We start from the raw sequence: 27,490 nt of genomic DNA, 5'->3' as shown, positions 1-27,490 counted from the left end.
CTCAATTATTGGTTGTTATAGATATACGCCGTTACTAGCTGTTACCTGCGGCTTCACTCGCGTGGATTTGGTAATCTGAAAATTACTTTGCAATGATTCCTCCATATAACATTTGAACGCCTCATGACCCCTCCCCCTTCGGGAATGAAAATTTTCAGAAATCCAATCTTAATGGGTATCTACATTATAAAATATAATACTGACAATTATATCTTATAAATACAATACTGTGAAATTTATAAAGCTATAAGTTTCATATTTATACCTTTATAGCTCCGACGATTTCGGCTCAACGATGATTGCTCCATATAATTATGACTCCAACTTGGGGTCGAATTTTAAAAAAAAACCACATTCTCAGTTAGTTATTACATGATGAACTAGAACTAATGACCAAATTTCATATTCATAGCTTCGTAGGTTTCGGCTAGATCATGATTGCCCGATACAACCTTTGAACCCCTTATGACCCCCTTAAGGGTCGAGTTTCGAAAAAAAAGCTCTTCCTAGTTAGTACGTCATAAAATAAAACCATTAACTAAAATTTCATAAATATAGTTTCAGCGATTTCGGCTCGGCGGGATTTCTCTATGTAACCTTTGAACCCCCCCCCCCCCATGACCCTCTTAGTGGTCGAATTTCGGAAAACTCCTACTAATGAGTCTTTACGTCATAAAATAAAATTATTGACCAAATTTCATATTTATATTTTCAGCGGTTTTCTCTCGGCATGATTTCTCTATAAAACATTTGAACCCCCGTAAGAGTGTTAAATTCTGAAAAACTTCTTAGTGCGTCTTTCTATTATAAAATGAAACTGCTGACAAAATTTCATATTTATAGCTTCAGCGATTTCGGCTCGGCGATGATTAATTAATCATTCAGTGAATCAGTCAATGAATCAGCAGTCAGTCAGAACATGTTATTTTATATACATGTATAGATTATATTATGTACCACCTTTTCTCTGATGACAAGGGCAACCTGTCGAGCTGGACAAAAAATTATTTCTTTCTTATAAATTTTTTTTATAATTATTTAAAAAATATGGGAAAATTTCGAGGGAAAGTAAAACTTATTATCTTATTATAAACTTATTATTAAAAGATTTACTTATCTTACATAATATACCGCAAGGACAAAAATTTCTTTATACAGAATAGTGTAACCATCACTCTAAAAAATGATTGATGTGTGTTGAGAACAGCTGACACGGCAACATGCTTATTTGACATAGATTAGATAACGTAACCACAAAGAAGTTGTTGTGGGGGATGTTTACCCTTCTGTTTGAAGGATCTGCTAAAAATAAGAGATATTAAAGATGGTGAAGTACTTAAATCGGTTGCGTTTCTCTTAATATAAGTTACAATTTATTAAAATAAGAAACAAAATCTCTATTGCCAGGCTTCTGGTATCCGAGTGGTTATCGCTTCTACCTATATTTTGACATGTGTGGGTACGAATTCAGGTCAAGGCATGGATATCTTTGTACGGAGCTGTATGGAATGCATACTTGAAACTTAGGCTTCCAATTTAATCAGTATATCTTGGTACATACGAGGAAAATGGCCTTGGGGAGACAAAACGACCTCTGAAGCATGTTTTTGTTCAGCCGATATCTTTTAGATCAAATTTCTTCATTCACGAAGAGAAGAAACTTGTCACTAACCAAAGCAAATGGAATTGCGATAACTCTCAAAGTTTACCACCAAGCTTTAGGCCTTGATATTATCATTCTGGATGACCTAAATGTCCTTACTATCTACCGAATACTTACACATTGCTCTGCGTAATACCTTTTTTTTGCAACATAGTAGTTTTTGTCGTTAAGACACGTTTCTTCCGAATGGAGGATCGGGTGATGTGTTTCATACGCCAAACAATAAACGTTGCTCTTTGTCACACGCGAATGTCACTCATTGATATGTAAGGATTGGTATGCACATAACATATATTTATTAAGCGTTTCATCACAAATTATTAACCGAGGCACAAATATAAAGACGAAGTAGACAAACTACACGTTTCTATGTGTGGGAGTCAGCAAGTGTAATTCAGTATAAAAAATTTCTTCCTCGAGAGTTGGATGGGGGGAGAGTTTAGTTTCAGTCAGACAAAAACCAGAAATGTTCGCCCTTTGCAGTTTACAGTGTCAGCCTCAGTACCCCCAGTGACTAACGACACAGTCTGGCAACATTGTTGTATCTGACAGGATAGTGCACCTGTCTTCCGAAAAGTGTGTAGCGGTCTGGTGGCTTCGGAAACACATTAGTTTTGGAACATACTGTATTCGAAATGGCAGTTGTGGCATCCTCGTCCACTGTAAATGCAGGTTTGATTCGATCGATGGTTTCCCATCATCCAATTTTTTCGTTCCCCATCTATCAGTATATATATAGGCCTACTTTAAAGTTATTTTCTTTTCTGCTGATCATCGGGAACGGTTCGTCCAGAGTAGGGTGCTTGAAGCGATGTTCTCAGTCTGTCATGTCGGATAAATAATTACATGAGAACAGGTGTTTAATGCTTTATCTTAATTTTGTTATGAGAACTGGTTGATTTTGATCTTAGTGCTCTCGCGTTCCCCGAGGTTTTCAATGAACATAGACGTATCTTGAATTTTGTCATTCGAATTTCGTAAAAATCGCCAGGAAGACGCAAGGTAGTGCCGTAGACATGCTCGGCAGGTGTTGCACCTATATCTTATTTCAGTGCTGAACGAAAACCGAGAAGAATGATTATATAAGGACTTCTGTCCACTTGGTAGTATGATGAGAATAATTGCAGCTTTTTCAATAGCCGGTGAAAATTTTCGATCAATCTATTTTCCTTTAGGTTGTACGATGATGTTCACTACTTTTCCACGCCGATCTGCCTCGATCAATCTATCTGTCTCGATCAATTTTTATACGGCAGTTTCCCAAACTTTTTGTTCCACCGCCCCTTCTTCAGAAATTTTTTTCTCTCATCGCCCCCTAACTCAAGCGAGCCCATAGGATTCTATGTTATACTCGTAGCTTCTATCGCTCCCCTGGATCATTTCATCATCCACCGGGGGCGATATTGCCCACTTTGGGAAACGTTGTTATACGGTCTAGTGTGAGAATCGACAAATCCACTCAGAGTGGTTTGTCTTTGCGACGGTTTCAGCGTTAATATCTGAAATCGCATATGCTTCCAGCCAAGGTGTTACGCGATCAATTAAAGTTAAACAATAAGTTTTCCCGTTTGATTAAGGCAAAGGTCCCACAAGGTCGCGAAGCATATTGGAATCGTGCAGCTGGCAGTAAAAATTTTCCTAATTCTGATTTTAAGTATGTGTGAATTTAAGAACGTTGGCGATCGATTCATTGGCGTGCCCACTCACGAACATCTGTCAAACAAAACGGCAACGTATGAGGTCGACAGCACCTCTAATACCTGGATGAGAAAAGCAATGTGAGTTTAGGAAAACGTGTTTGCGAAATTTAAGCAATGACATAAGGCCTTGCTTTTCCAGTTGAAAGATCGTTTTCATTTTTCGTAAAAAATATATTTGAGAATTTGAATTGGACAATGAATTAATTTTAATAGCAACCCAGTATTAGCGTCTGCGCCCGAGTGCCACAGTGGTAAGATGCTCGTCTTCCACTACGAAAGTTACCGTCAAGGTCCACGGGTTCGAATCCGAGCCAAGAACATGAAAAAAAGTTCTTTACCTACCGGGACGACAACCAATAGATGGCACCTTCATTTCCCACCCAACTCCACTGGTTGGAAATTGCTATATGGCGATATATGACCGGAGTTGGTGTGCGGTAAAATAGCATTACTGTTTGAAATGAGTTGATCGTCTGATTTTTTTTATCATTACTGAGTTCATCATAATTGAGAAGCTAGGGGGCGATAACCTTACTTATATGTGCAATAGTGAATCGGCAGCCTCGTTTCTGTCACCCTTTTAGGTACTCGATATCAGTAGTGAATACATATGTAAGAAATCTACCGTGTTTGCTTATTCGAGTAAGTGTCCGTTGCTTTTCGAAAACATACGTTACTGGGCGATGATCTGTAACAATTTTAGTTTCTAGCCCATAGCATGTGTTTAGAACATTTAACGAATTCACGCGTATATTTCTAATAATTCACGGTCAAAGCTCAAATATTTCATTTGTGTAGGTGCGAGACGTTTTTAAAAGAATCGCAGGGGTTTATATTCTAAATCCTGCATTATACTTAGAGTACCTCTAATGGAAATTTCGCTAGCTCAACGATGAAGTATTAACTTATCTTCATTTTTTGGAAACACTAGTGACGTAGCGTTTAACAAAGCCTCTTTCGATTTTCCGAAGGAATCTAGTAAACTTTTAGACCAGTAATGCGAGATTGATCATTTTTCTTTTTGGACCATTTTAATAAGTGAATTAGTGATACTGGTACTTCAGCAGTATGTGAAATACACCCAGTGGCCAAAAAATTGGAACACCCTCTCACTCAAACTTCGACTCGTCCGTGCAGTACGTGCGCTGACGTAATAAACCGGTTTTGCTGATAAAAAGCTTTCCCCTGGTCAGAAGCATCAGTTAAAGTTGCAATTTGCCTGTTCATGGAGAAAACAAGAGATTTGAGTGACTTTGAATGCGGCATGATTGTGGGGGACAGAAGGGGCGGTTCCAGTATCTCCAAAGCCGCTAACCTATTTGGCTTTTCTCGTACAACAGTATGTCGAGTCTGCAAAAGGAATGGCAGCTAAACCAAAAAACTTCAAGCGGAAAACGGAATAGTAGGCAGAAATCGCTTGTAAAAGAAAGAGGTGCCAGGCAACTCTGACACGCATTGTGTGCAGCAACAGAAGAGCTACAACGCAACAAATTGCAGCGCAATGCAACTTAGGATCATCGCAAAGCATATCCGTACGCTCTACAAAACGGATCTTAAGTTAATTGGTTTTAATAGAAGGCGACCAACAAAAATCTCTGATTTTGCTGCAAAACCGAAGAAAATGGCTTTTGTGGGCTAGAAAATGTCGAAATCGGATATTTAATGAATGGAAGAAGGTTGTCTGGTCTGACGAGTCAAGATTTCTTCTCCATGATGTTTATAACAGGACTCATGTTTGGCGCAAGCAGCACGAAGCCATGGATCCGGCATACCACATGACAGCTGTTCAGACGGTTGGTAGTGGAATCACGGTCTGGGGAGCATTTTCCTGGTATACTCTTGGTCCCTTATTTCCATTGGAAACATCCGTCAATTCTATCGCCTACCTCCACATAGCTGCTGACCACGTGCACCCGTTTACGGCCATAATATTTTCTGATGATGATGGCTATTTCCAGCAAGACAATGCACCCTCCCACCGAGCTGGAATTTTCTCAGATTGGTTTGAGGAACATGATTCAGAGTTTCAATTGCTTCAATGGTCCCCTCAGTCACCCGATCTCAACCCAATTGAGCATCTGTGAGACGAGGTTGAAAAGTCTGTTAAAAGCTCCAAAACACTACTTTCTAATCTGAGGGAATTAAGAGGTGCCATTTCGTTAGCACGGGCCTAATATTCCTCCTCAACGGTTTCACCAACTTAGTTCAGTCCATGCTTAAAAGAATATCTGCTGTCATCAGAGCCAGAGGAGGTCCCACACGATATTAGTGGGGAGTAGCAGAGTGTTCCTAATTTTTTGGCCACTGAGTGTAAAAATTTTTTATAAAAATTCAGTAACCTCAAGTGTTTTGTGAGTTGTACCAGATTTTCTGGACGTGGATAGTTTATTATAGCCTGCACCTTGTCGTTCAAAGGTTGGACACCCTCTGCTGATATTTTGTGACCCAGAAAGTAAATTTGTTGTTTTCCAAAAATATTTGGAAGCATTTGTGCTTAGTCCATATATGTATTAAATCTTTTCAAAATAAGTTCCACGTGCTTAGTTAAATCCGCAGTTGACACTGATAAAATGGCCTGGGAATTTAAAGGTAGCCTTTCCATCGAAATAGTTTTTAGAAAACCTTCCGTTACGGAGTTAACTACCAGCTCTTTCATTTGTCTCAGTAAAGAGGATGGTTTCTTATCTCCAAGAGTCAATTCAGACAATAGTTTACGAATTTGTATAGATTTAGAATCGGTAAATTCAGCGATAATCCTTTGTTTAATTAAGTGCTTTGTAATTGTTTTCGGCTGGCGTATTAAGCACCAAGTCTGAAACCGGATGAAGAGAGTCAGCATCTACTGCCGCTAAAACTGTGTTATATTTCGTTATATTGGATCCGCCTGTTATATGATGCCCTTGCGACCACTGTGGGATCCATGCCGTTTATCTTGTAATTACAATAATAAAATACGATAGGGAAAATGAAGATTAAATTACAACCAAATATTTTAAGAGAACAATTAGAATTTTAGAAAAAAATTATAAAGGCCGGAAGATTAGCGAAAACAGTAGCTCACCGTGATAATATCCCATCAGGCCAATGAAAGTCGGGGGGGGGGATTCAGAGCTTGAGGATGTGACCATAAAGTTCATCAAAAATGTTCTATTCATCTCGAAGAGGTTACTACTGAGAACTAGCATACACATGACATATATGTATTAAACGTTTTAGCCTAAATTTTTAACCAAAACACAAATATTCAGATGAAGCCGACATACTAAACATATTTCCATAGGCGTACGCAGAATTTTCTCGAGGGGGTTTCAGATTTTTTCCTTCTAAGAGGGGTTTTACGTTTTCTCCTGCAAAATAACACTATAATCTTGGCTCAAGGGAAGTCAGAACCCCAAACCCCCCGCCCCCAAATGCATGTTTCTATGTATGGGAGTCAACGAGTGTAATACAGTATAAGGGCTCTTTCACACGGAGCAGATTCGGGTGCGGGTCCGAAAGAAGGTTTTTTACAAATGGAGCCTTTCAGACGATGCGGAATGAGGCTCGCAACTAGAATATGTTCGTCTGGGCCCGGATAGCGTCCGCATATGTCAAAACTTTGTGCGAGCTCCGCATCAGCACAAACAGATTTTGTATATTAGGTTGAATGGGGGTATTCACACGACGCGGGTCCGGGTGGTAATCGCCTGAATTATTAGCTACTTTTAAAGATGATTTTTGCTGGACATTTTTTAATTATTTGCCGTAAATACCCTTAAAAATACCATATGAAGGTCTCTGTTCATTAATAGGATGTGCCCACATACGTCTATCCCCCGTTTCCTTCTGAGATAAAGGAGATATAGCAACCGTAACTTCCTTTTGTCCATACTTTACAATTTTATACAGTAAAACCTCCCAACAACGGCCACTGATGGGATCGTGAAAATGTGGCCACTATTGCGAAGTGGCCGTTATTGGGAATGAAATATTATTTCTGAAAGAAAACAATACTATAAAATTTGTGATCACGCGTAAAATCCCATTCTGGAATTCATTACGATAATTATATAATTGATTATATTAGAATACATGATTATATTGATACTGTAATATTATAATGATTGATATTAATCGACAGGGCCGCTTCTAGAGGAAATCAGGTGGATGTGATACCCGGCGCCGGAGCACAGGAGGCGCAAATTTAACCCTTTAAACTACCCTTCAACATTACAAGGGGGCGATAAAATGTGTACTTGCCCCGGCTGACCAAGCATCTAACTGTGGCCATTTAATCGATTTACACCCTACTTTAGCATCCTAAAATTTAGGCTTGCAGTGCTGCGATGCACAACAGAAACGGCGTGGCGAGAAAAACTGTTATGGACCAAAACGGTGTACCAGCAACCTCAAATGGTTCTTTATTCCCACCCACGATCAACTATACCAGGGGTGGCCAACTTCTTTCTATTCGCGGGCCAGCATAATGGTCAACTATTGCGTTGCGGGCCGCATCAGCATTACAACTTCGGTGTATAAGCCGGTCCATTATTACTTGAATTAAGTAGTTAGTTATTAAATTAATTTCGTCACTGAAATAAGAAGTTTGCAAGCAGTTTGTTAATTAAGAAATCTGCTGTTGGAATCCGATGGTTCAAATAATGATTACAAATTTAACTTTTTCACGGTACTTTTATCTTTTCGCGGACCGCACAAAATTACTTCATGGACCGCATGCGGCCCGCGAGCCAGCTGTTGGCCACCCCTGAGCTATACCATATATGCTCAACCCATGATGCGTGGGCCAAATGTGGCTCTCGGAGTTATTTGATGTGGCCCGCGATCTCAAACCTAATTTTGTAAGTTAATGAACTAAGTGGCGCATATTCAGATCACTTCTGTCACCTGCTGCACATTTACAAATCACTTCTGTCACCTGCTGCACATTTACAAATCACTTCTGTCACCTGCTGCACATTTACAAATCACTTCTGTCACCTGCTGCACATTTACAAATCACTTCTGTCACCTACTGCACATTTACAAATCACTTAAGTGATCTGGGGCGCTGTTCCAGATCACTTGAGTGTGATCCGCGGCACATTCCCATTTCAATGAGGTGGCTCGCAGAACATTTTCAGATCTTTTAAGTAGCCCGCAGCATAACTATAGATCACTTTTAAGTGGCCCTCTCCACTACCTTCAATGTACCCAACTAGCATTTGTACCCAGGAAAAGAAAGCACTCATAATTCTTCCCCCTCCTCTCCTTCGAGTATTTTTCTTATATAGCGATATGCATATTTTTTCCGATTCCATGTCCAAAGTGGCCGTTATTCGGAAATCGTTGTTCGGAGATTATCTGTAATGTAAAATAAAGTCTATGGGACGTGTTCGGTTCAAACAAAATGTGGCTGTTGTTCGGAGGTAGACGTTAGAGCAGGTTTTACTGTACTTGAATAATAAGATAAAACTTTATATAGAAAAAAATTAAATACTTTTATTAAGCAACGCTATCCATGTACAGCGTTCACTGGGTGAAAACAAAATCAGCCTTTAAGATGCGGGCAAAACGCATGCAAATACGTGCTCGTGGGAAAAGGCATGCGGATCCGGACGCGGGTCCGCATACCCTTTCACACGAGCACTAAAGATGCCGCCCGCATCTTTAGTTTGAAATTCGTACATAAAAACTATGTACGAAAAATATTAAAACGTGAAAAATTCAAGCGATAAGATCACCGGTTGCATTTGCTTGAATGCAACCGATGCGCCTATTGGTTAAGTTTTTAAACTTTTATAAAACTTTATAGTGTGATCCCGGCCTTAAGCCCAGATTACACTATAAAAATTTTATAATAATTCTTTTAAAAATGCAACCAATAAGCTGATCGGTTGCATTTGCTCGAATGCAATCGATAAATTTATTGGTTGCTTTTTTCAAGTTTTATAAAATAACTTTCATAAAAATTTTAGAGTGAAATCCCATCCTCAGATTAGTCACTTCTGAACTATAAAATTTCATTTTTTCCAGTTTATAGACAATACCGAGTAAAATATACTTGTACATATCGGGGAACCACCAAAAATATTCAAGTGCTTAGGGCCTTCAAACGTCTTAATCCAGCCCTGAGTAACACCGTACGTGGATAATATTGTTTAATAAAAGTATTTTTTTTTAAGTTTAAAAAAATTAAAAGATTAAAAATTAAAAAAATAATAAATATTTAAAGTAATTTTAAATATTTATATTTTTTAAATAATTTCAAATATTTAAAAGAAAAAAATTAAAATTTTTTCATTAAATTTAAAAGTTATTAAAGTATTTAGTCAATTAAATATTCATAATGAACAGAACGGGGGGCTTATAATTTTGGTCCCGTCAGTGGTCGTTGCTGGCAGGTTTTATTGTATAAAATTGTGAAGTATGGACAAAAGGCAGTTAAAGTTGCTATATCTCTAATGTCAGAAGGAAACAAAGGGATAGACGTATGTGAGTACATCACATTTGTTGAACAGGGACCCTCATATGGTGTTTTTAAGGGTATTTATGGCAAATAATTAAAAAAATTCCGTGCAAAATTCCGTTAAAAAGTAGCCAAAGATGCGGACGAATTCGCTCCGCATCCGTATCGTGTGAATAGCGCCGAATAAACCTATTGTCAAAACTTCTATGTGCGGATGCGGAGCCCGCACTTAGGGCCCTTTCACACGGAGCGGATGCGGGTCCGGAAGAAGGTTTAACAATTGGAATATACTGCGCCTTTCAGACGAGCCGAAAAATCTCCGCACCTAGGAAATGTTCATGCGGGTCCGGACGTCGTCCGCATGTGTCAAAACCTAAGGCCCCTTTCACACGGAGCGGATGCGGACGCGGGTCCGCATACCCTTTCAAACGAGCGCTGAAGATGCGGACGAATCGCCCGCATCTTTAGTTCGAAATTCGTGCATAAAAACTGTTTTTTCGCAATTTTTGTAATTATTTTTCTCCTTTACCCCTGATTCAGTGCCCATAGGCAGCCTAGAGGCATTCTTTGGTGGTTTTTATCATTGAGCCTAAAGATGCCTCCATTCTGATCCTCACAAGTAGTCGATGGGAGAAAATATCTTCAAATATTTTCGAAAAATTTTGAAAAAAAATCTGTCTTTTCGGAAAAATATGAAAGAAAATTCCAAAAACACATCCAATGTTCGAAAAATCCAATCCAAAAACATCCAAAACATTCGATGTTCCCAAAAAAATAAAAAAAAAATTCAGCAAATATCAAAGAATATGCAAGTATAAAAAAAGGGAGGGGTTGGGACTTTCAAAATGTCTGTGCTTAGAAATATTCACATCACAATTCTGTCTTAGGCCGGGATTACACTATAAAAGTTTTGTAAAAGCTCTTTGATAAAACGTGAAAAATTCAACCATTAAGATCACCGGTTGCATTTGCTTGAATGCAACCGATGCGCCTATTGGTTGAATTTTTTAACTTTTATAAAAGATCTATTACAAAACTTTATAGTATAATCCCGGCCTCAAGTACGGATTACACTATAAAAATTTTATAATAATTCTTTTAAAAAAGCAACTAATAAATTTATCGGTTGCACTTGCAATTTATTAGTTGCTTTTTTCAAGTTTTATAAAATAACTTTCATAAACCTTTTAGAGTGAAATCCCATCCTTAGAGATTAGTCACTTCTGAAATATAAAATTTCATTTTTTTTAAGTTTACAGACTAAATATTGAGTAAAATATACTTGTAGGTATCGGGGAACCACCAAAAATATTCAAGTGCTAGGGTCTTCAAACGGCCCTGAGTGAACAAACCGTACGTGGATAACGTTGTTTTATAAAAGTATTTTTTTTAAAGTTTAAAAAAATTAACAGATTAAAAATTTAAAAAAATAACAAATATTTAAAATAATATTTCAGATATTTATATGTTTAAATAATTTTAAAAATTTAAAAAGAAAAAAATTAAAATTTATAAATTAAATTTAAAAGTTATTAAAGTATGTAGTCAATTAAATATTCGTAATGAACAGAACGGCTTATAATTTTGGTCCGTCAGTGGCCGTTGTTGGCAGGTTTTATTATATAAAATTGTGAAATATGGACAAAAGGCAGTTAAAGTTGCTATATCTCAATCTCAGAAGGAAACGAAGGGATACACGTATGTAGGTACATTATATTAATGAGCAGGGACCATCATATGGTGTTTTTAAGGGTATTTATGGCAAATAATTAAAAAATTCCGCGAAAAATCACCTTCAAAAAGTAGCCAAAGATGCGGACGAATTCGCTCCGCATCCGCATCGTCTGAATAGCTCCGAATAAACCTATTGTCAAAACTTCTATAAACTGAAAAAATGAAATTTTATATTTCAGAAGTGAGACTAATCTAAGGATGGGATTTCACTCTAAAAGGTTTATGAAAGTTATTTTATAAAACTTGAAAAATGTAATCAATAAACACATCTGTTACATTCGAGAGAACTTAACTGATCCGCCTATTGGTCGCATTTTTCAAGTTTTATAAACGAACTTTTATAGTATAATCCCGGCCTAAGACAGAATTGTGATGTGAATATTTCTAAGCACAGGCATTTTGAAAGTCTCTACCCCTTCCCTTTTTTACTACTTGCAAATTCTTTGATATCTCCTGCATTTTTTTTTCTTTTTTTTGGAACATCGAAAGTTGTGGATGTTTTTGGATTTGATTTTTCGAACATTGGATGTTTTTGGAATTTTTCTTCCATATTTTTCCGAAAAGACGGATTTTTTTTTTTCAAAATATTTTGAAAATATTTGAAGACATTTTCTCCCATCGACTACTTGTGAGGATCGGAATGAAGACATCTTTATTCCCATATTCTATGTGGCTCTAGATTAAACCACCAAAGAATGCCTCTAGGCTGCCTATGGCCACTGAATCAGGGGTGAAGGAGAAAAATAATTACAAAAATTGCGAAAAAACAGTTTATATGCACGAATTTCGAATCGCCCGCATCTTCAGCGCTCGTTTGAAAGGGTATGCGGACCCGCGTCCGCATCCGCATCCGCTCCGTGTGAAAGGGGCCTTAGGTTTTGGCACACGCGGACGACGTCCGGACCCGCATGAACATTTCCTAAGTGCGGAGATATTTCGGCTCGTCTGAAAGGCTCAGTATATTCCAATTGTTAAAACTTCTTCCGGACCCGCATCCGCATCCCCTCCGTGTGAAAGGCCTCTAAGAAATCTCTTCCTCGAGAGTTGGGGGTTACTGATGTCACTTCAGTATGGACAGAAATATGTATAAAAATTTCGACGCATGCTAATTGTCGATTCACACGTCACCTAATTCACTTCAATTATGAAACTCGAAAAAAACACCTTTTCGTTGTTCAATCAGGTTATTTCAGGGGCGTTATGTTCCCGTTCCGCAACCAGCTCAGGCTCAAACCGCATAAATTATTCACTCTGCCAGCAGCGTAATAACTTTGAAATAACGGGCAGAAGTGACCATCGATTATATCCCTAAAAATTCAAGTACATATGTATTTAGATTGACATGACGCAAAATTTGTTTACAGATAATTTCTTATCCTCAAAAAATATATAAATTAAATGCCGACAGAGATTACTAATACTCTTGAATTTATGTAATTACTACACGTGCAGACAATATTTCAAATAAATAACGTTATGCTGGCAATAAGAGCTCGAAAAATTATAATACGCGAATTACTTCTGACCTTACTGGCAGCTTTTTTGCAAAAAATGATCCACTACGATGCGAGATGAAAAACGACGGATCAATGCGGCATGGTCATAATGCATATTTAATTACTTAACATTATGAATCATGGCCACTGCAAATGACTTTCGTCGTAGTTCATACTACTGAAGTTAATTTTGTGGAATCGAATGGACACGTATATGCATGGAAATCATCTTAGAAGAGACGCCACAAATCATTTCCCTTTCAAGTGATGCTAAGCTAACGTTAGCTCATCAAGTTCAAGTGTCTGTTTGTCAGTTGGTTAGTAAGTTTGTTTTCTATAAATCACCCACAGATTTTCAAACTCCAATAGATGGAGATCAAGCGAAAACTGTGATGTTCGAAACTCAATGAAAGTGATTACGATTACTATACCTTATTACAGACTGAAAGAGAGAGAATGGAACCTATTTAAATAAAGTCCCTTATGAGAGAACATTCAATTAATAGTAATTATTTATTTATGACAATAATTATTATTCAAGGGAGAAATCAGCGAAGTATTCAAATATTTTTTTCCCTATAAATTAGGAACTTACGGCAATCTTGTCCAGATTGTGCGACGGCCACGACCTTGTCCTTCGTAACTTTCATTATTCTTCCATCTGCCGTTCCTGTGTACAAATTCCCTAAAAATGAAGCATGATCAAAAATACCGACGTCAGACTTTCTTATTTTAAAACAAACAATAAAATTCCGTTCTAAGCAAAAGCAAAAATTAAATCATTGAACCACAGGTTTCACCATATATACACGGCACCTCTTCCTGCATATTTTAAAAGATCGTAAATTATAATTTAATTAATAATCTTCACCTACATTTCATGCAACTGCTTAAAAAACAAAATTTTTCTTTTTTGACAATACAAAAATTATTCTTTAGTATTAGAGACATTTTTAAGAAAATGAAATAACTCACAACGCACTAATCCTTTCAAGTTTTAATGATCCTTTAATAATGTTTCTAGAGCAGGGAACGAATTAATGGAACTTTCATTATTTTACACGGGGAAAATTCCCTAAAATATATATGTTTTTACTTTTTAGAGATGCGCGATGACGAATTAATTTTGTTAAGTTGAAGTCGTTAAAGAGAGAATAAAAACCAGTGAATGATAAAATAACCGATAGATGGCTGCACGGTCGAAGTATTCACGCCATCGCTACGTTCTATAATACGGGTGGCCAACCCGCGGCACACCAATGTATAAGGGGTGGCACGCGAATACTTTTCGAAAATTAAAGAAATTCTATTCCATTTTTCAATATCAAAGAAAGAATTCCCTTTTGTCCAACTCTTTTAAACAATCATTTTCTTGAGAATGATGGTATTGTAGATATAGGCTGTCAAACCTATATATAGTACGGTAGATAGGCCCTCTTAAAATAACTACTACTGTATATGATGACTAGAGCCCGGATTATACGCACTAAAAAAGTGGCAAAATATGCTCTGAAAATACGCACTTAAAAATGCAAAAATACGCACTTAAAAATGCAAAAATACGCACTTAAAAATGCAAAAATACGCACTTAAAAATGCAAAAATATTCACCAGAAAATGCAAAATTAAGTACTTAAAAATGCAAAATTAAGTACTTAAAAATGCAAAAATAAGCACTTAAAATACAAAATATAATTAAAATACAAAATATAATTAAAATACAAAATATAATTAAAATACAAATATAATTAAAATACAAAATATAATTAAAATACAAAATATAATTAAAATAACAAAATGTGTGCTTGAAATCCTAAAATATGTATTAAACACTCCAGAATTTGTACTAAAAATCTTGGAAAAAGTCAAAAATTTGCGAAATATGCATTAAAAAAATCATGCAAATATATATATATATATAGCATATGGAAAAATAACTTCTACATATTTTTATTCCACATATTTATTATTTTTTAATTTTCAGTTCGCTCGATACCGAAAATACCAGTAGCAAAAGAATTTCGACACTATTTCTAAAAAAAATTTAACACTTTGACATCTAGAAATAGCCTTACAATAAAACGGTTAATATTCGTAAAATATTTTATAAATATGTACTGATTCACTAAATTTCATCTGCGGGAAAAAAACAGATGTTATGAAAATATTATGAACAATATTTATTTGAAAAATTATGAAGGAAATTGAGTGGGCTTAAACAAACCTTCAAAAATATACAGTTATACTGAAAATTCTTTGATTTTATGCATTTATATGCATTAATGCTAAAAAAGGCGAAAATATGCAAATGCATGTGCACATATGCATTTGCATATAATCCGGGCTCTAATGATGCCTTCCTATTCAGTGCATTTCTTATGGTTTTTTCATCTTTGGGCATAGTTGCTGGATGTCCCATGCATATGAGATTCAGGATCGTCCACACGGATTGTATAATAGAACTATATTGTATATCCATGAATTCTTGGGGTGGGCTAGACTAAGCCTTATTACAAAGTTTATTAGGGAGGGGATTCTTTTGTCTATGCCCAATATTGTGTAGGTAAGATGATACATGTGCATACACAATCTGAATTGCGATAGTCGAATATATGGCTCAAAAATTTAGAAATCAAAACAGAGACGAACTGAACATTTTTACGGAAATAAGAGGACAGTCGAACAATATTTGCAGTAACGGAATGTACATGTCCCGTAAAAACGGGACGTATGATCTGTGTAATAAAATTCGTAGAGTGGCACGATCATCGAAAATAATCTTGATTCTGGCACGGCTTGGGAAAAGGTTAGCGCACCCCCATTCTATATAACATACAGCCGAACCTCGTTAAAACGAGGTCGAAGAAACACCAAAAACATTTCGTACTAACCGAATTTAATATTAACCCTCAGAAAAGCGAGTTGATGATGTCAAACGTAAAAACATTTAACTCATATCAAGCGAAACTTGTATAAAGCGAATTCGTCTTAACAAGGTTCGACTGTATATAATATTATTTACACGCAATACACCGTAAATGTGGGATAATTTGGCCTATTTTTTTTTTATTTCACAGATTCACTTAACCAATAAACCCAATGTTACTACTACTTTTAAGTTCTGGCAACCTTTCATATATCGATAGGGTATCATATTATGTAGCCTATATCTGAATAATATATATATATTAACAGAGTTTTTTTACTTAAGCTAATAAAAAAAAGCATTTTGGGTAAAAGTTGCCCATGTGCAAGCAGTAACTAGGCTGCCCCGGGAAAGAAAATGGTCTGCTTTTCATTACTATAGTTTCCGTATTATCCAAAAAATTAAGTTAATTCTTTGTAATAAAATAAGTAGGGTGGAAAGTTCTATCCGCGTCTTTTTTAGCTTTGGTTACCACTTTATAAAAAATTAATAAATTTTTTACTGCATCTGACAACGTTTTACTAAATTTATTTTATAAAATTTATATACATTTCTTGTACAAAAGATATTTACCTTCATGCACAACAATAGATTCTGGTCCAATCAACACATTCTCGTATAAATGTTCAGTCTGCGTAAGCTTGTGATTAACTTCTAATGCCCCTTTCATAGGCAAGAAAGATACTCTGGAAAGAATAATCGGACGTTCACTAAAATTATGCACCAAAGTATTTTAAAAAAGGAAAGAATATTAATTAATTGATTGCAGAATTGCCGAACCTGAATGTAAATATTTCATATATTTTATTTATTTTAGTTAATGTTATTACGCAGTTGGGGAATCAAAACTTTGCTTTTTATAAAACCGTGACGTGCAAGAAACTTTTCCTCAGACAAATGTTTAGAAACAAGTAACTTCTTTTTGAAACCTTTTTTTATGCATTCATGTAATAAAATCTTCTTCCACTTTTGTATTTTCTACTTAAAAAACGTTTCGAACTGTACAGAAATTGAATACAAGTGTCAAAGGGGGGAAAGTGGGGAAAAGTTGTGGTTTCAAACACTTTCCCCCCTTTGACACAAGTCCCCCCCTCTACCCTTATGGGTTAATATTCTCTTTCCTGAATGTTATGTATAAGTTATAGACCAAAACACTCTCTCTCTTTCCCAAAAGCTATCCCAAACACCATTCACGTGTTTTTTAGAACATGCATGCACATATGCTCACGAATTCATTTAAAAAAAAGGGAATTTTTTCGTTTTCTTTCGGTCGAGTGACCTTATGTTGTAGAAAGCTCAATAAAACAAGTGTTTGTGTTCCGTCCTTCGCCTTGAATTGACCTAATCTTCCTTATGTGATTCGAGTAAACTGGTATTGCAATTGAGAGAGGAGAGAGTATTTTTATGCAAGGTCAAGCAGTGATGCATTTACACTGGATAGCATAATAGGGAACGTTAAATCATTCCTGCGTAATAAGAATTTTTATTATTATTATTATTTAAGGAAATGCGTTTTATGCATGTAATAATAATTTAAAGAAATTTTTTGTAATCGCGTGTTCATGTTAGACATTTTCTAGACTTACGAGATCCCATAGTTATGAGGAAACATTAAACTCATGAGGAGAGGAAATATTTCTATTATATATAACACCAGTAGAGGTTTTTGAGGAGACGTACGAATTTGCAAAAATATCATTTTAACCCTCCCGATGATAAAATAATTCCTTTTTTTTCGGCACCGTCAGCTTGGCCATTTTCTTGTTTTGTTATAAAAATTGCTAAACTACACTTGTTTTAATGAATTTTCTTCCCATTTTACATGGGTTAAAACAAAATTTTCAACAACATATAACATAGGATTTTTTCACAAAGATTGTTCCAAAGGAATAAATATTTTAGAATTAAAATAAAGTATAAAAAATATCAACGAAAAAACGTAAATTCAGCTGTGGTAGTGGCAACTGCATAAAAAATTAATTAGGTGGAAATGTAAAACTCGAAAAATTTTTGCGATTCGTAAATTCAAGAAATGTCAGTTAGTAAAGATTGCCGTCTCTCTCTTATTATCGAAAGAATTTTACTCCGTGGCAATGAAATCAAGAAATTTAAATCACTGATATATAGACGGATTTTAATCTAAATATTATCGGGTAAATCTCTGTTGGTATAACAGAAAGAGGTGTAAATTTTATTGTTTGATATTTTTTGTTGATTAAAGGGCATCTAAAAATTTAAATTTTTATGTTTCACATTACATTATACAGGTGTCACTATCACTACTGAATTTTCTTCTATTTCTTAATGTTTTCACATATCTCACACTCTAACTTTAGCATCAACAATGAAATCTTTATTTCTTTCAAACAATCTTCGTGAAATACCCCATTTATTGTATATATACCATATAACTAACCGTATAACAACCTATTACCACCTTGTAAATCAGGAACGTCGGAGATGCATTGCTATAAGTGTTACGGTATCCACAATGTTTTGTTAAAAGGGGATCCCTCCCAGAATCAATTCAGAAATCAAAATCACTTACCTAAAGCTTAACTTAAATGCGTAGCTTTGTATGTGTGCAAAGGGTTCTTAAAGCGTTCATTACTGCAGCCAGTTTGAAGATAAGAAATTAACGACCACAACTTTTTGTTCGTTGCAGAGCATGTGTGGCTGTGATATCGATAATTTGTTAAAATGTTTGTTCGCATTTCTTTTCTTTTACCTTAAAGTTTACAATCCGAATTTTTTTTACTGTAGTTTGAATCACAAAGAAGGTAGTTTTATATTTGGAAAGTAATATTACAGTAGAATCCCGTTTTAACAAATAACGTTGTAGCAAAAATTTCGGTATTATGAGAGAAAACCATTCTAATCCATAAATAAGTTTACATAGGAACAATGTGGGTATTGCAAATTCCAATATTATGAAATGAAAAATCTGTTATAATGAATTCAAAAACAACTTTCTGAAGCCTGCGTGCGGAAATGTCTGTCAAACTATTCTGGGGAGCCGCAGATAAATCATGAATTGGGCAAGGGAGCCACGGGTGATTAAAATTTGAGGATTTTGTGCTAAAAAATATTATATATATATATATACGGATCATTTGTTTCAAAAATAACAAGGAAAAACCTACGTGCAAAAAAATAAATTCAATGCCTAATTGATTTGAGTTGCTTTGTGTTATTTTTGAAATTTAACTTCATATTGTTTTTATTATCTATAACGTAAATAAACATTTTTCCCCTTAGAATCAAATCCAGCTACAACTAACTTTTTTAGCAGATGTTAAAATTCGTAAAATCAGAAATTCCTTTATCACGAAATTTCGTTACAGCGAAGTGATTTCTTCAGTCCCTTGGAGTTCGTTATAACGGAATTCGACTGTACTTCAACACATTTATTTTCTGAGAGATTTTTAAGGCTTTGCACGTCTTCAATAAGGCCCTGTATAACCAGTGCAATTCGAAACAAATTTTTTATAGATCTAGAGAAGCCGAGTACCAGATCTAAAACACTTCCGATGCCCATGTTATGAATGGATTACATACGAATCGCATATAACGTACGAATTAAGTTAATTTCATGTCTTGATAGTCATTCGTATCAACCCACAAGTTCTGTTAGATCTCGGTGTTTCTACAGCCGAAAACAAAGTAGCGTTACTGATTATCTCGTATCTAGAATGGGACTGGCTCGGTGAATGCAGTCAATCTTTTCGCTCTACTTGCTACTTTGTTCAAGAATTCCTAGTCCCCTAAGGTGAAGGGTAATTTACAAACAATAGCTATAACAAACCTGATCGTGATGAACTCAGTGATTATCGCAAGGTTTATAGTCAAATTAATTGATCTCGTGTCATTGGTTTTTGAACTGATACTTCCTTGTTCAACCGGCATGACGCAAAGTAATTGATTCATACAAGTTAGTTCCACACCAGCATGAAAAATGCTTGGCAATCGAGTGGTAAGCGTACATATGTCCGAATAAACAGATATGAATTGTAATTCCTGAAAGAAATAACGGTCTCCATGCAACAATACGAAATTAGTTACACGCATCGCCCTATAGCTGGTGCTTGTGGGCATAAAATGACCGTGATGCATAGGCGGAGATAGACTTGGAAGTCTGGGGGGGCACGATGATGATGATGTCAGTTCATATATACATGATATATAGATCAGTCAACTCCACCTTTGACGCTGGGGGGGTTATTGCCCCCCCTCACACCTCCCCCCCCCCTTCTCGTATTTCCGCTCATGCCGTGATGTGGTGAAATAAAAAGGAAATGACATGATGGAGCTATATCGCTGATTCAGGAAAAATCATTTTAATTCTCTTACTCAGCGTATTCGTGAAAACTCCGGCATAAAACATCATCTTATAATCTCAAACTAAAACAAATGAGTGCAATAGTTTTACGATAATTCTTCATTGATTTGATATTCATCACATTTCTTGAAAAATAATTAATTACTTGTAGAAAAATTAAACTTTTCTCTTCATTATTGGAAAAAATTAATAGTATTTAAGAGAGTTAATGACTTTTATCTTGCTATATCATTTCAACATATAACATTTTAGTTTTAAAAGTACTTGCCTGTAAGGAGTAGGACGAAAATCTAAGAGTGTAGGTGAATGCAGAAGGAATAAAATACTTGCTGTGGTTGCTAAAAAGTATTCCTTCCATGTCCTTTAAGAAAGATGAAACTATTATGCGATTATCACCAGAAAAAAAAACTGATGAATATTCCAAAAAAACTTTTCTCATACTTATAGACATTGGGAAATGCATTTCATTGTACATGGTACACGACATAATTTTATGCATATGCATCATTTTTTCCCTACAGCCATATTCTGATCAATTACCATAACATATGAAGGCAGAGCCGCAACTAGGGGGAAGCCGGCAGGACTCGTGCCCCGGGCGCTGGACCACAGAGGGCGCAAATTTCATTCTCAAGCCTTACCTTCAACATTACAAGGGGCGCCAAAGTGCGCACTTGCCCCGGGTGACCAAGCTTCATACAGTTGCGGCCCTGTATGAAGGGTCAGGGAGAAAAATGATGACAGTCTATTTTTTGACGAAAATTATTTAATGGTGCCATCTGTTGGTTTATGAGGTGTAGTACCGATATCTAGAATGAGTGAGGGGGAATAACAATGATAGTCCCCTCAAAAACACATTATAAAATAAGAACCAATGGGGAAGAACGATGATAGTCCCATTTGTCTTCTGTTTTACAAAAAATAAGCAAATCGTGACTATCATCGTTTTTCCCTCGACCCTTCATTTTCAAATATGCATCTCTAATATTCTTTTCTGCGAATTCAAATTTGTGAAAATGTAGAAATTCACATCGAAATTTCTAGAGAGCAATCTTCGGAATGATTTTTTTTCTTGCTGTGAGTAAGCATACGCGATGAATTTTGTTCCATATTAAGTATACGGTACAAGCAGATGCCTACCATTATGAAATAATCACAGAAAACGACTGAGGAAATCGAAATGTAAGGAAAAATTACTAGGAAATGATTTCCAGTCTGCATTGCACAACACGATGTTTATTCTATATTACACTAACTAATATAATAAAAATATATTATGAGGCTTTGACTCATGATATTGAATTTCTTATATAATATTGAACTTCGCTATTGAACTTTCGACCCCAAGAAACTTTTACTCATTTCGTCTATGATCTATGCAAAATTCAAAAATTTCAGAAGTTTTTAGTTTATACTCGCGTTATTTTGGATTTACTTGCGAGAAATCTATTTCATGAAATATATTCCAAAGTAATTCATAAATTGATAAATTTAATTTTTTTTACTTTATATAATTCGTAAGTTTTTATACTTGTCTTTACCAAACAGTACCTGGATATAAATAATTACGCTGTTTTGTTTGGATAAGAGAAAAACGTTTTTTTCCCCCTTCCCAATAGAAATTACATTCTTTTTGACTTATTATTCAATTGATTTCTGAATATAGATAAAATAACTGTTATGTAGATTTTCAAACAATTAGATTCAATATTTTTTTTCTTCTATTTTATAAAAATAACATATTTATTGAAGAAATAATTCACTGAAAAAAGTAATTCTGTCATTTATTTTTTTCAGAATAATAATTTACTGATAATGCTGAACTTTAATCAACAGATATGGCAATCGTACGTGATGATAGAAATCATAATAGGAAAAAAACAAAAATGAATAGAACCGATTACGAGTCAAATCGAGTATAAAAATTAAAAGTAAAAATAATAACAATAATATTTGGCATAAAGAAAAGACAGTCAAGTATAATTTTCGAAATTTACTCACTTTGGATAAACACGAACGCCCATGACAGGCTTCTATCAATACTACGGTTAGCTTAGCAACCAAAGCAGGTGGCCCCTAACTAGCTGACATTGAAAGGGAGAATTCTAAAAGATCATGGCACACGCTTAGATAAGAAAAAAACGGTTTGTTTTTTTTTACATTCAAGATATGCTCCAGCAGTTGGCGTACGTATTTGCCGTGATAACACAAAACGCACAGTCTCTTCAAACAGGTTCAACTTCCCCCATCGTACTAGAAAAAACTGGCCAAAAATCCATTTGGCGAAGAAATAAATGAGAATTTTTTTTTTTTATTTATCATGTTTTCTGTAAAGAGCCGTACAATTAGATAAACTTTAGGCTTAATTTCTTATTGACTTTTATGAATGATTTATAAACAAATAATAGGAAAATTTATTCGTCAATTATCCGTTGACGAATAAATATAATGCTCTTTTTGTCGGTGTTTTTTCCTCCTATTTCGTTGATAAAGCTATGGAAAATTTTCTACGTTTTTTCTACAATTTGTAGTTTTTTGATGAAATACGAGTTCTCTCTCTCTCTCAAAAATTTTCCATTAGGAGCATTGAATGGGAGATTTAACTTCATTTTAGGAGATTGATTGAAAAGAAAACTATGTACCGAGTGATTCCAAACTAATGTTACAAACGGTGTATAGACAGATCCGCACATGGGGAATTCGGTGACATTTAAGCGCACCCAAGCTTTCTCTCTTAAATTTCTTTTTTTTTCTTTCTACCCCTACTACCTCTCCTTTTAAGTAGGTAGGAGTTGTATAGTGGGGCTGTATCCACATTACATTCTGAAAGTTCAACTACTTTTTTTTATCACTAGAATGTTGAATGTTGAATGCTTTTGGATTATTTCACTCCAAATTATTTTTTATCGCTAAATGTTACGGGAAAAGTGGTAAATCAGTGATTATGCATAATATGTAGAAATGTCCTGTCCACTTGTTAGTACAAGATTCCTCAAAAGACTGGTTATATTTTTGGAGATGATGATTTCAAGGAAGAAAATTCATCTCTGCCCCCACGGGGACTCGAACTCCGGTTCATTGTTTGCCGGACGGGTGATTTACCATGGTAGTACTCGTCTGACAAATGAGAGACGGTTCGAGTCCCCGTGGGGGCAGAGATGAATTTTCTTCCTTGTAATCATCACTTCGAAAAATATAACCAGTCTTTCGAGGAATCTTGATCACCAATCGCCTCTGTAAATGGTGAATTTTAATGTGTCCATCACTTTCATCGGTGATTATCCATAATTCCTATTTGAAGTCGGTAAATTTGATGAATATAATAGAAAATTATCACCCCTGTTCTCTTCATTCACAAACTAATCAGCTTATTAGTTTGTGATACGTCCACGAGAGACGCGCATTTTGACATGAAAATTAAATTAAAATAAGTGTTGAATGATTTTCTTCCCACAGCCCACACATAATTATGTTCAAATAAAACCAACATTACAATCGATTTTTTTAATGAAGAATTAATTTCATTTAAGAAAAAAAATGGAACAAATTCTACTACACCTATTGTGCAAGCCTCAGAAGGAAGCGTTGTGATCTGGGCTTTTTCCCACTTGGGTAAGAAAATGAAGTAGATATTTTATCATACATAATGATGAGATGATGAAACCTATGAAAGGATTTTTTCATCCTTGAAAACGAAAATGTGACTCCAGAATGACAATGTCAATGTGTATTTGTTTAAAACTTTGAAAAATTAGTTTAAAAAGCATGAATCATCATTTGGACACTTTGACTGCCATTCGTCGAGTAAATCCAGGGCCGCAACTAGATGCTTGGTCACCCGGGGCAAGCACGCATTTTGACACACCCTTGTAATATTGAAAGAGAGGTTTCAGAATGAAATTTGCGCCCCCTCGGGTCCAGCGCCAGGGGCACGAGGCCCACCTGCTACCCCCCCTCCCCCCCCCCAGTAGCGGCCCTGAGTAAATCCCATCGAGATCAAATCCAAAGCAACTAAATGCAATCAAGAGCCTTCGAACTTATTACAGAAGTATCTAAACATTATTTTGGATTCACCAAGGGCGCTGGTGAAGTATTAAAAATCTGACCAAAAAATAAAGTTGAGATAACATTGCGGATAAATTTTAAATTTCAGGGCACGCGACTTTCTTTTCAGGGAGTCATAAACAAAAAAAACCGACATCATAACAGTAAAATTTCCTAAATTTTTACTCACTTTTCCATAACTATCATATATTTATTCACTTTATACATCAATACTTCACTTTTTAATTTTTTTTATTTTCCCATAATTTTTCCCCACTTTCCCATAATTTTAATCATGGATATGCATGAAAGACGATTTCAGTGTCACAATTTCATGTAGATACAGCCCTTTCATAACTTCAGGCCATTTATGTTAGAGAAGAAATTGAACAATGAAATTGTACCCTACGACTAGAGGCGGATTTAACGGCGGGCGCACCGTTCCTCGACCAACTTTAATCCGCCACTGCCTACGACGAAATTGTATAACTGAAAATGGTTTTCATCTGCTGAATACCCCATATACGTAAACTTGTATTAGGCTCATCGGCCAGCTACCATTTCCATATATTAACTACGGAAATATTTATTTATTTATTTATTTATTTATTTATTTATACAATATTGTTTGGCCGAATCCTACACAAGAGGATGCGAAATTATATATGGCAAAAGTGTTGATTGATGGTACGAGAAAATTCAGAAATCGTAGGGCAATCTACAATATTTGATGGTAGGTTGTTCCAGTCAATAATAGTTCTTGGGAAAAAGCTAAATTTGTGACAATCTGAAGAGGCAAAGATGGGCTGTAATTTTTTGGAGTGATTGAGTCTAACAGAGAAATGTGAATGTTGGATTAGAATATTGGATGTGTCAATATTAAAAACCCCATGGAGGAGTTTGTAAAGAAAAGTTAAACGAGAGATAAGTCGAAGAGAGGAGAGCGGTTGGATATTGAGTTGTCGCTTGAGTTCCGTTATAGAGACATGTGAAGACCAACAGTTGAAAATGAAACGAGTGGACTTATTTTGGATAGATTCTAATTTGTCCATGTTGGTTTGGGTGTGGGGGTCCCAGGCTTCACAGGCATAGGATAGGGCAGGGAGAATATATGTTTGGTAGCACAAGTGACGAACATGACGAGTGGAGTATTTTAGGTTACGGCGAAGGAAAAACAGTTTTTGGAGACATTTATTAAAGATATAATCAACGTGAAGGTTCCAGCGGAGATCGGAAGAGATTATAATGCCCAGGTATTTATATTGGGAAACCTCAGAGATCAAAGAGTCGTTTATAGAATAGGGGAATTCGTGAGGGATTCTTTTACGGGTCACTTTCATAAAAACAGTTTTTGAGAAATTGAGGGGTAATTCCCAGGTTGAGCACCATTTGGAAATAATATTAAGGTTGTGTTGGAGAGATTTTTGGTCAGAAAGATTGGACACTTATTGGTTAGATTTCCTCCCCCCCAGAAGAATAAGGTTGAACCAGATCCCATTTCTGTAATGAATTAGACATACCAAAGAAACTTTTATCTCTGGAAGCATGCATTTTAGAAGTTGCAATCAACAAATTTTGAATAAAATTATTCGTATTAATGTAGATAAATTATTAAACTAATGAACTACACACAGTATATTTGACCGTTTAGGTGGCATTAACAAGATATCTCACCTGATCGAATTATCTGGTTTTGTACAGTATTGACAAACCCTGATATTTTGTAAAGTTGATTTCTCAATGGAACATTTTTTCCTATACCGCTATCTTTGCACCTTCTTAAAATCGGAAGAAAGCCTATTCCATTAAAAGAGATATGGGATTTTACAAGGAGTTTAATGATTTATGCTGTGCCGCTTACAGGGTTAACTAGTTCACCACTCAGAAGTTGCTGTAAGTGCAGAACATTAAGCCTTTTAGCAACAGCAAATCTCTTTGCTTCAAAACTAATTCAATGAATGTTTTTGGTTGTTTTTTTTAAATAAAAAGTACCTATCTCAAATTGTTTCAAGGATTGGTCCCACAAATATTAAAATTACTCCAAAAGGGGAAAAAACTCGATTTTTCTGTAGTTTGGAAATTTTTCTAAAGAAATTTTTTTCGTAACAATATTACATTATTTCATAACATCATATTGCATTACCCGTACGGACGAACGGGTTGCAAAGCCCAAAAGCCACCCTTCCAAATATATAACCCATATTTCCTCGTATTTCTATATTAATTTGGCCATTCCTACATTATTTTAAAAAATGTCCCGTTATTTCCTCTGTTTTCAACCGAGCTTACTTGTACCTAAATCTTTATTTTTTACTGAAATCAAGATCAAAATTATTTTCCCAACTTATTAATTTGTTTTGATAATTATGACTATAAATATGAAATTATCTTACAAATTTCTTATGTTTTTTTAACTCTTTTTTTTGGGGGGGGCGGGTAGAGGCAATACCTTCTAAAGCAGAAGGCTTGCTCTAGAAGGTGTTGGTAGAGGCGGCCCGAGCTCATCTATTGCCCGGGTGCAAAGTCTCAATGAGGCTTTTTGGATCACGTGATATTTTTTTCCCTTTTTCTTGAGGGACATACAAGGTAACCATATGGTGACTTCCTGTGCGACTCATGAAAGAAACAAATCTAAATTAAAGAAACATAGAAAATGGATCGTTTTTTTTTCTTTTCAATGGGAGCTAGATATTTCGAATTGTTTTTCTAAGTTCAAGTTATCGATCTGCCTGTTTTTGCTTCAAAAATGCTTGATTAAAGCTGCGGAATTTCTTCAATGTAATTTTTATGGGACCATAATTAATTTCAAAACATCCTAAACTATATGGATTGATGCAATTAAATAATATAAGACAATAGGGATACATCAATTCTCATTTTCGTGCTTGAGAAGATATAAATAAAAAGTTGAAATCAATGTTACTGTATGGATATCCACCTCAAAAGGGGGTCTGGCTCATTATTTTATATTTAATTTCCTGAGCTTTGTATCTCTAAACGAACTCAATATTTCGAAAATCAAAAATTCAGTTCAATTTTTAAAATTGTTGATGTGGTGGAAAACCCCACTGAATTTCCGTATTTCTACGCCAAAATCGGCAATTTCAACATTGATCTCTATGGGGATCATCCAGTGTTTGTCC

At 35.5% G+C, this 27,490-nt stretch overlaps 1 protein-coding gene across 2 annotated transcripts in view; it reads right to left on the bottom strand.

Moving 5' to 3' along the window:
- LOC149079971 (adipocyte plasma membrane-associated protein-like) overlaps positions 1–22,526 on the bottom strand; it is a 33,230-nt gene extending 10,704 nt beyond the window's left edge. Inside the window, exons 1-4 of one of the 2 annotated variants that reach the window (XM_089238889.1) lie at positions 22,305–22,526; positions 20,572–20,681; positions 16,538–16,650; positions 13,634–13,723 (exon numbers count right to left, since the gene is read on the bottom strand). In XM_089238889.1, the coding sequence (XP_089095015.1) occupies positions 13,634–13,723; positions 16,538–16,634 (187 nt within the window). In that variant the 5' untranslated portion in view covers positions 16,635–16,650; positions 20,572–20,681; positions 22,305–22,526. The remainder of the gene's footprint in view (positions 1–13,633; positions 13,724–16,537; positions 16,651–20,571; positions 20,682–22,304) is intronic. The other variant, XM_089238888.1, reaches the window with a different exon arrangement.
- Between the last annotated feature and the right edge of the window lie 4,964 nt (positions 22,527–27,490).

The sequence above is a fragment of the Pholcus phalangioides genome, unplaced genomic scaffold, assembly GCF_987345545.1.
Source record: "Pholcus phalangioides strain wild (caught in Gottingen) unplaced genomic scaffold, Ppha-v1.0 ptg000011l_1, whole genome shotgun sequence".
Lineage (NCBI taxonomy): Eukaryota > Metazoa > Arthropoda > Arachnida > Araneae > Pholcidae > Pholcus > Pholcus phalangioides.
The sequence above is the reverse complement of the archived record's forward strand: the minus strand, read 5'-3'. Positions and strand labels throughout refer to the sequence as shown.